The sequence below is a fragment of the Oncorhynchus nerka genome, linkage group LG25, assembly GCF_034236695.1.
Source record: "Oncorhynchus nerka isolate Pitt River linkage group LG25, Oner_Uvic_2.0, whole genome shotgun sequence".
Lineage (NCBI taxonomy): Eukaryota > Metazoa > Chordata > Actinopteri > Salmoniformes > Salmonidae > Oncorhynchus > Oncorhynchus nerka.
The window spans coordinates 14,660,519-14,671,126 of record NC_088420.1 but is presented as its reverse complement, the minus strand read 5'-3'; the positions used below and the strand labels follow the sequence as shown (position 1 = coordinate 14,671,126).

The 10,608-nt window shown below is 40.0% G+C and overlaps 1 protein-coding gene across 1 annotated transcript in view; it reads right to left on the bottom strand.

Moving 5' to 3' along the window:
* Positions 1 to 2,865: 2,865 nt before the first annotated feature.
* The window catches only part of tnni3k (TNNI3 interacting kinase), a 78,298-nt gene continuing 70,555 nt past the window's right edge, over positions 2,866 to 10,608 (bottom strand). The window contains exons 19-25 of the mRNA XM_065009600.1: positions 9,362 to 9,414; positions 8,843 to 8,975; positions 8,615 to 8,724; positions 6,911 to 6,970; positions 6,587 to 6,753; positions 5,591 to 5,670; positions 2,866 to 5,427 (exon numbers count right to left, since the gene is read on the bottom strand). Coding sequence (XP_064865672.1) covers positions 5,351 to 5,427; positions 5,591 to 5,670; positions 6,587 to 6,753; positions 6,911 to 6,970; positions 8,615 to 8,724; positions 8,843 to 8,975; positions 9,362 to 9,414 — 680 coding nt within the window. The 3' untranslated portion in view covers positions 2,866 to 5,350. The remainder of the gene's footprint in view (positions 5,428 to 5,590; positions 5,671 to 6,586; positions 6,754 to 6,910; positions 6,971 to 8,614; positions 8,725 to 8,842; positions 8,976 to 9,361; positions 9,415 to 10,608) is intronic.

The window sequence follows — 10,608 nt, the reverse complement described above, 5'->3', positions numbered from 1 at the left end:
GGAGCTAAGCCTAAAGCAACAAAAAAGGCTTCATCCTCAACCACCAGCAGCACCAGAAGAACCAGGCAAGCACCTGGTTATCTTAAGGATTATGTGGTCGAGTTTCCCACACCAAAGGGCAAGCCCACCAGAGCTCAAAGTGGGGATGGATCAACTGTACGTTTCAGCCATCAACCATGGACAGTATCTTCAATATGCAACTCGGAATTGGATAAGGATTGGTGTCTGTCTTCACTTGTAGCCTGTGAGAAAGACCTGATCATGTGATAGAGAGCCATGTGAGTGAGAGGCAGTTCGGATTGCGCAGCACTCAGGGAGAATGGCACAATGCACCACGCTGGGCCGAAAAAGGCATGCATTTTTTTACGGTGCATTACGGCCACAAAGGGGATGGTGCCGTGAAATTCTAGGCATTATCAAGTGCTTGTCAAATTGTGAATTAGAGACTATCGGAGTGTGTCCAGCCAGCGCAAAAAAAAACAAAGCAGAGCTCATGCCTTTCAAGCAACTTTTTTCAATTCATCATTAGTCTCATCATGCAGCCTTACAATGTATTAAAAATCAAAACATAGTGTATAGTCCAACATTTGTAGAACAACTAAAGTTAAATTAATGTCTGTAAATTAAGTATATAGGAGTACCTATTTCTTTGTTAACCGCTCAACACAGAATAGCCGCATGTGCGCACTCCCCCAAATCATTGGAGAAAATATTTATATTTTATTCAGCTTTGTTCAATTGTATTCTTCATACTATTAAATAATATAAAATAATGCCACAGAATTCTAAGCAAATCTTATCTGCTAAATTAACTCGTGTAGCCCATGGCCATTTGGCAAACCACATCCGACCTAACATAAGGACAACTCAGAGTATGCTATTCTGTTCTTCTGAAATATACTACATTTTCTTCATATCATGCTCTTTGAGAACCATCTAAAATAAATAATTGATTTATTGTGATGGTGTAGGCTATATTACATGGATTTATTCAACCTCTTAAATTCTAGATACTCCAAACGTCTGCATCAGTGGCTTGTAGGCTATGTGTGGAAGCCAGTAGATTAACCTTTTTGGGATAGGGGGCAACATTTTCACTTTTGGAATGAATAGCGTGCCCAGAGTGAACTGCCTCATACTCTGTCCCAGATGCTAATATATGCATATTATTATGCAGTTTCTAAAACTGTTTGAATGATGTCTGTGGGTATAACATAACTCAAATGGCAGGCAAAAACCCGAGAAAAAAATCCAAACAGGAAGTGGGAAATCTGAGGTTTGTCATTTTTTAACTCACCCCTATCGAATACACAGTGGGATATGTTTTTTTTTGCACTTCCTAAGGCTTCCACTAGATGTCAACCGTCTTTAGAACCTTGTTTCAGGCTGCTCGTGTGAAGGGGGGCCGGACGGGAGCTGTTTGACTAAGGGGTCTGCCTACAGCAGTTCTCAGTCACACACTTTCACTTGAGAGGTAGCTCTCGTTCCATTGCTTTTCTACAGACAATGGAATTCTCTGGTTGGAACATTATTGAAGTTTTATGATAAAAACATCCTAAAGATTGATTCTATACTTAGTTTGACAAGTTTCTTCGACCTGTAATATAACTTTTTGAACGTTTCGTCCGAATGGACCAGATCGCGCTTTTGGATTTGTTTACAAAACGCCCTAAAAAAGAAGCTATTGGAGATAAATGGACATAAATGATGGACATTATCGAACAAAACAAGCATTTATTGTGGAACTGCGATTCCTGGGAGTGCATTCTGATGAAGATCATCAAAGGTAAGTGAACATTTATAATGCTACTTATGAATAATGTTGACTACCCAACATGGCGGATATTTCTCTGGCTGGTTTGGGCTCTGAGCGCCGTTCTCAGATTATGCTTTTTCCGTAAAGTTTTTTTGAAATCTGACACAGCGGTTGCATTAAGGAGAAGTGTATCTAAAGTTCCATGTATAATAGTTGTATTTTCATCTATTTCTGTGAATTCATGTGTCTCTCTGCAATATCACTGCATGTTTTGGAACTACTGATGTAAATGTAAACTAATGTAAATGTAAAATAAGATTTTTGGATATAAATATGAATTTTATCGAACAAAACATACATGTATTGTGTAACATAAAGTCATATGAGTGTCATCTGATGAAGATCATCAAAGGTTAGTGATTCATTTTATCTCTATTTGTGCTTTTTGTGACTCCTCTCTATGGCTGGGTTTTTCTGTGAGTTGGTGGTGACCTAGCATAATCGTCTGTGGAGCTTTCGCTGTAGCATTTTTGAAATCAGACACTGTGGCTGGATTAACTTCTTGCGTCGAGCCATCCCGGATCCGGTATCGTGACTACAGCCTCAAGCTCATTACCATAACGCAACGTTAACTATTCATGAAAATCGCAAATTAAATTAAATTAATCTATTTGCTCTCAAGCTTAGCCTTTTGTTAACAACACTGTCATCTCAGATTTTCAAAATATGCTTCTCAACCATTGCAACACAAGCATTTGTGTAACAGTATTGATAGCTAACGTAGCATTTAGCGTTAGCATTCAGCAGGCAACATTTACACAAAAAAACAGAAAAGCATTCAAATAAAATCATTTACCTTTGAAGAACTTCAGATGTTTTCAATGAGGAGACTCTCAGATAGCAAATGTTCAGTTTTTCCTGAAAGATGATTTGTTTAGGACAAATCGCTCCGTTTTCTGCGTCACGTTTAGCTACGAAAAAAAACCTGTATCCAGGATTGTGTAAATCTATCCGCAAGCTCATTAGCATGACGCAACATTAACTATTCATGAAAATCGCAAATGAAATGAAATTAATCTATTTGCTCTCAAGCTTAGCCTTTTGTTAACAACACTGTCATCTCAGATTTTCAAAATATGCTTCTCAACCATTGCAAAACAAGCATTTGTGTAACAGTATTGATGGCTAACGTACCATTTAGCGTTAGCATTCAGCATGCAACATTTTCCACAAAAACCATAAAAGCATTCAAATAAAATCATTTACCTTTGAAGAACTTCAGATGTTTTCAATGAGGAGACTCTTTTAGATAGCAAATGTTCCGTTTTTACAAAAAATATTATTTGTGTCGACTAATCGCTCCGTTTTGTTAATCACGTTTGGGTAAGGAAAAAAATTAAATAATAAGTCATTAAAACGCGAACTTTTTTCCAAATTAACTCCATAATATCGACAGAAACATGGCAAACCGATGTTTAGAATCAATCCTCAAGGTGTTTTTCACATATCTATCGACGATAAAATCCATCGTGGCATTTTACTTTCTGTTCTGAAGAAATGGAACGCGCATGGACCTACAGATTACGCACACAGGACACCGGGCGGGACACCAGGTAAATGTAGTCTCTTATGGTCAATCTTCCAATGATATGCCTACAAACACGTCACAATGCTGCAGACACCTCGGGGAATAGACAGAAAGCGCGGGCTCATTCCTGGCGCATTCACAGCCATATAAGGAGACATTGGAACACAGCGCCTTCAGAATCTGGGGCATTTCCTGTATGAAACTTCATCTTGGTTTCGCCTGTTGCATTAGTTCTGGGGCACTCACAGATAATATCTTTGCAGTTTTGGAGACGTCAGAGTTGTCTTTCCAAAGGCTGTCAATTCCATGCATAGTCAAGCATCTTTTCGTGACAAAATATTGCGCTTAAAACGGGCACGTCTTTTTATCCAATAATGACACAGCGCCCCCATATGTTCAAGAGGTTAACGAGAATTTTATCTTTAAAATGGTGCCAAATACTTGTATGTTTGAGAATTTTATTTATGTGATTTCTGTTGATTTAACCAGTCCTAGACAGGTTATTTAACTTATTTCACTGTATCACAATTCCAGTGGGTCAGAAGTTTACATACACATGGCTTCAATTGGAGGTGTAACTGTGGATGTATATCAAGGCCTACCTTCAAACTCAGTGCCTCTTTGCTTGACATCATGGGAAAATCTAAAGAAATCAGCCAAGACCTCAGAAAAGACCTCAGGATCTCGTCACGGTATCTGTGCATTCAAATTGCCATCTGTAAAATGCAATTGTGTTCGTTGACCGTAGCTTATGCCTGCCCATACCGTAACCTCACAGCCACCATGGGGCACTCTGTTCACAACGTTCAGCAAACAATCAGCAAACCGCTTATCCACATGACGCCATACACGTGGTCTGCAGTTTTGAGGTTGGTTTGACGTACTGACAAATTCTCTAAAAACGCCATTGGCTTATGGTAGAGAAATGAACATTAAATTCTCTGGAAACTGCTTTGGTGTACAAACCTGCAGTCAGCCTGCCAATTGAACACTCCCTCAAAACTTGAGACATCTGTGGCATTGTGTTGTGTGACAAAACTGCACATTTTAGAGTGGCCTTTTATTGTCCCCAGCACAAGGTGCACCTGTGTAATGATCATGTTGTTTTACCTGTTGAGTGTAGGGGGCAGTATTTTGATGTTTGGATGAAAAACGTACCCAAATGAAACTGCCTATTTCTCCGACCCAGAATCTAGAATATGCATATAATTGAAATGGACATTGAAATATAATCTCCCAATGCATTTGAAAACAGTATATGCCACACATAGAACATACAGCAATGGCTACATAACTACACATGCAGTAATAACAATTGTTGAAATTGTGAAATGTCCTATGTAGGAAACAGTTTGTGTCAAAACAAATACGTTGCTGCTAACACCTCTAAGGCTCTGTGTTTACACAGGTATCCCAATCCTGATATTTTTTGCACCAATTGGTCTTTAATCAGATCAGATATTTTGCCAAGAATTGGCCAAAATATCAGAATTGGGCTATCTGTGTAAACGCAGCCTAATACCTCTACTTCTAAATATTCTTGTATAATTTATTTATTCATATGCCATTCATTATGAATCCTGTATTTAGTTTTGTTTGGTTAGGATTCATCTTGTTTATCACTGTAAAATCCTATAGAATGAAACTCAATGATTTCTCTGAAAATAAAAAGCACAAATTTCCTAAGCATTCTGACGCTTGAAGATGTTTTTAAGAATAGACTATACAGGTGGTATACTATAAAACATTTTCCAAACCCCCAAAATGCCTCGTATCCAAAAAATACTTACCAGATATAAAAACCACACAAATCTATTCAAACAGTTCAACACCATAAACACAGAAAGTAGTAAATAGCTTTAGGAAATACACATAACGATATATATATAGCTTATACTCAAGACTAGATCAACCAATATGTCTATGTGATAAACTTAGAAATAAGGTTATGGCTTCATGAACTACAATATAGTAGCATAGTAGAGCTGGAAGACTTCCCATCTATGTTAGTTGTCTTCAAAGCTGCCGTTGCTGCTGCAGTTGGAGTGGAAGCGCATGGTGCTCATAGGGTCTGACACATACCCTGAAGGAGGTAGGACACAGAGGTCAGGGGTTAGGGATGATCAACAGCCGGGTCCTTTCCCAACACACACCAACACCAGCTTTGGCTGTACTCCATTTCAAATGATGAAGTTCTGTAATACCGGTATAGGATTGATGAGTGTCTTCATTAATATGCTTTTTACCATTTCGGTCAATAGGTGGAAACTGCATATTCCTCCTCAGTTCATCCAGAGACGGACCTTGGGAATCACGTCGTCCCTCGCTGAAAATAAATCATACATGAGCTGTTATAAGGCTGAATATAGTGATTATGTTTACATAATCAACCTCTACTACATATGACAATCTGCATCATGTGGTTACAGACACATTTTGTATAATGATCTCTTTAAAATGAATGAAAGATTGAGGAGGCAGTTAGACGAGGCAGGTGTAAACACATCTCTGATGTCCTCTGATGACTCTAGCATGACCCCCTGTGTAACAGCACAGGACCCCATAACCACACTCTCTCACTTCTACATCTAATATAAACAAAATGGATGAAACATTTGATTAACTGCCAGTCTGCCAGGACATTTCTAACAGGCAGAGACTTCAGCAGTAGAGAACACACACAAATCTACCTTCAGTTACTGTGTCCCTGGACACCGAATTCCCTACTAGTACTGGGCTTTACACTTAACTTGGTTATGCTTAGCAATCCAGTATATAGGCCATAGAGACAGAGACGGAGACAAAGGTCAACGTGCCCTAATAGAAAATAGAGAAACATTTGAAACTCCTTCAGTGAAATCCTCTAACCTGCTCTCTCTGTATTGTGGTCATCTGTATATGTGGAGAAGACTATATGATATACTAGCCTGGTCCCAGATAGGTGTGTGCTGTGTAGCCAACTTGAAAATAAAAGAGAGCCGCACACTCTGGGGGCTCAGATGCAAAAATGTAATATCCAACGTTTCGACAGCGAAGCTGTCTGGCTGTCGACACGTTGGATATTACATTTTTGCATCTGAGCTCCTAGAGTGTGCGGCTCTCTTTTATTTTCAAGTTTTCTACTCTGCTAGTCAGCACCTCACCTATATAGGTGTGCGTTTCTTTTTCTTCTCGATTGCTGTGTAGCTAACACCTATAGTCATTATCAACGCCAGGAAACGACCAGGCTAGTGAAGCCCTACCTCTGAGTCCAGACTGCGTAGGCACGGGCGTTGAGGGCGTACTCCAGTTCAAAGCGGGAACGGAGGGCGGCCACGTGACTTCGACCAGGACTGCCCCTCGCCAGGCAGTCAGACGAGCCAGAGGGGGACAGGGACCCACTGCTGTTACTGGAGGCTGGGGACATCAACTGTGGATCACACACATACATGTATGACATTATCATCAACAAGTGTCACATGGACAGACAAGAAAGCTAGGAAATCTGTGAACTTTCTGAAAATGTAAGCAGCATATGTTTATTCCCACTCTGGTGTAGATTCACATACTATAGAAAAACACCATACCTCCACATTGCATAGGCATTCCTCTAGTGTGGCCAGCACCTCAGAGAACTCAGGTCTATCCTGATTCGGAGGAGATAAAATAGGATTATTTAACCTATAAACTCTCTTCACAGAAAAAAGACACACACACACACAGCTGTGCTTTCTCAGTCTGCCTGTCTGTGTGGTTATGCGGATCTACCCACACATGAATCGAAGGTGAACTCTACTTGAAAAGCAAGCTTTCCATCTCCTTCTTCACTGTAAGACAACAAACACACAGCCAGATTCTACTTCACTGTAAGACAACAAACACAGAGCCAGATCCTACTTCACTTTAAGACAGCAAACACAGAACCAGATCCTACTTTACTGTAAGAGAACAAACACAGACCTAGATTGTACTTCACTTTAAGACCACAAACAGAACCAGATTCTACTTTACTGTAAGAGAACAAACACAGAGCCAGATCCTACTTCAATTTAAGACAACAAACACAGAGCCAAATCCTACTTCACTTTAAGACACCCCAGTAATGGCTGAAATGGGCTCAACGGAATACAGTAGATTGTCTTTCCATTAAATCTATAAGAACGATAAAGCTTTGTCTGGGATTTATTTTGATGCGTGTTCATTTTTTATGGAATTGGAAAATGTAATAATTAATACAGTTGAAATATATACAAATTAGTTCCGCTGAACTTAAAACAATTTACGAAAATGAACACTCGGATTACAGTGATATTATGTCTGATCTCGCAAACAATTAAATGTTTGTTCTGATGTAATATAGAGATGATTTTTAATCCAAGGGTATCCTGCTATTGACACTCTTGCTGAATTATGCAAGAGAAAGTGAAAACAACAGTAATTAATGAGGCAGTATAGACAGCACAGCTGAGGGCAGGTAGGGTACACATAGAAAGTCTTTGGCAGGTTGCAGCCCTGTTCAACCCCTTTGTTATTTTTTTTTACATTTTATTGTATTATTATTATTATTTTACCCCCTTTTTCTCCCCAATTTCGTAATATCCAATTGATAGTTACTGTCATGTCTCATCGCTACAACTCCCGTACGTGCTCGGGAGAGACGAAGGGCGAGAGACATGCGTCCTCCCGAAACACAACCCAACCAAGCTTCTTGCTTCTTAACACAGCGCACATCCAACCCGGGAGCCAGCCACACCAATGTGTCGGAGGAAACACTGTACACCTAGCGACCTGGTCAGCGTGCACTGTGCCCGGCCCGCCCCAGGAGTCGCTAGTGCGCAATGAGACAAGGATATCCCTACTGGCCAAACCCTCCCTAACCCAGACGATGCTAGGCCAATTGTGCATCGCCCCATGGACCTCCCGGTCACGGCCGGCTGTGATAGAGCCTGGGCTCGAACCCAGAGTCTCTGGTGTCTTTATGTTAATTTATTAGTACCTAGCACTTAGCTCACATGAGCGTAGCATACTTAGCACATGAACTTAGCTCACATGAATTTAGCTCATATGTAAGTATACGTAGCACTTAGTATAGTTAGCTTATGAACTTAGCTCACATGAACTTAGCATATGTAGCATTTAGCTCACATGAGCGTAGCATACTTAGCACATGAATTTAGTTCACATGAACTTAACTCACATGAACTTAGTTCATATGAATTTAGCTCACATAAATGTAGTGGTCTTTACGCTCTACGGAATCAAGGGACTATCTATTGTAGGAGGACACTGACCTCTGGACAGACATTCCAGCCCCTCATTAGCATGGCAGATATGGGTTTGGGTATGGAGTAGCCAATAGGAGGCCGGATGTGGTGGTAGGCCATGTCTGCAGCTGCTGCAGCTTGATGAGGACAGGGAGAATCCGAAATATATAACATGCTTGAAACAATCCAATACTGACTCATTGATTCACATTCTCCCAAACCAGATTGGTGTGTTTTTATTCATGCAGAGGTTACCAGGTTTCAGGTGGGCAAAGGGGATCTCTCCAGTGAGCAGCTCCCACAGACACAGGGCATAGCTGAACATGTCGGCCTTGACAGTATAGCGTGTACACTGGGTGAATATCTCTGGGGCCATCCAGCGCAGGTTCTGTACACCAACACAAGAGTCAAATTAGCAACGCAAAACACTCTGGCTACCATGGACAAATGGTTCCTCAGCACTCGCACTCACACTCACTAGCACGCACACACATTTAATTAACCTTGTGGGGACACACAATTTATAACCATTCAAAATCCTATTTTCCATTATCCTAACCTTAATCCCAAAACCTAACCTTAACCCTAAACTCCAAACCCTAAACCTAATGCTATTCCTACCTTACCCCTAAACCTACTAGAAATAGCATTTGACCTTGTGGGACAGATATTTGTTTGTTTACTATTCTTGTGGGGACTTCTGGTCCCCACAAGTATAGTTAAACACACACACACACACATTTATGGTATGGTGAACCAGGAAATTGGACTAACCCCTGGCTGCTTGGTCATATTGTCCACAACCTCAGATAACAGAAATCTGGATTCTAAAGAGAAAAAAAAGGGTTTCAAGATTCAGCCATTTTTATTTCAATATCAAGTCACTTCTGTGTAACAATTTAGTACCTTACTGTAATAGTTTCCCATAAAAAATGTCTCAAGCAAGCATTTTGTTAGGACTGTTTTGGAGCGGTCTGAGTCGGGAGGGGGAGGGATATGTAATCTGATAAATAGCTGTTATTGGGCCTTCATGACAAATTCACTATAGGAAATGGCTACTTTACCAACTGTAATCTGTCTTCATTATATTGTATGTTTATACTGTACCAGTCAAAAGTTTGGACATCTACTCGTTCCAGGGTTTTTCTTGATTTTTACTATTTTCTACATTGTATAATAATAGCAATGACATCAAAATGATGAAATAACACATATGGAATCATGTAGTAACCAAAAAAGTGTTAGACAAATCAAAATATGTTTTATATTTGAGATTCTTCAAAGAGGCCAGCTTTGTACAGCTTATGACAAGTGCTATAATATGTTATGATAGCTTTGCACACTCTTGGCGTGTGCCTTGTTAAAAGTTGATTTGAGGAATTTCTTTCCATCTTAACTCGTTTGAGCCATCAGTTGTGTTGTGACAAGGTAGGGCTGGTGTACAGAAGATAACCCTATTTGGTAAAACCCCAAGTGCACATTATGGCAAGAACAGCTCAAATAAGCAAAGAGAATTATTACTTTAAGACATGAAGGTCAGTTGCAAAAACCATCAAATAAAATAAAATAAATATTGTCACATGCGCCGAATACAACAGGTAGACCTTACAGTGAAATGCTTACTTACAAGAAAATACCTTTAAAAATTAAGAGATAAAAGTAACAAATAATTAAAGAGCAGCAGTAAAAAAAACAATAGCTAGGTGATATACAGTAAATGTGCTGGGGCACCGGTGTCGAGGTAACTGAAATAATATGTACATGTAGGTAGAGTTATTAAAGTGACTATGCATAGATAATAGCAGAGAGTAGCAGCAGCATAGAAGAGGGGGAGGGGCAATGCAAATGCAAATAGTCTGGGTAGCCATTTGATTAGATGTTCAGGAGTCTTATGGCTTGGGGGTAGAAGCTGTTTAGAAGCCTCTTGGACCTAGACTTACCACATGGTTCTGTTTTCCGTGTGGTAGCAGAGAGAACAGTTTATGACTAGGGTGGCTGGAGTCTTTGACCATTTTTAGGGC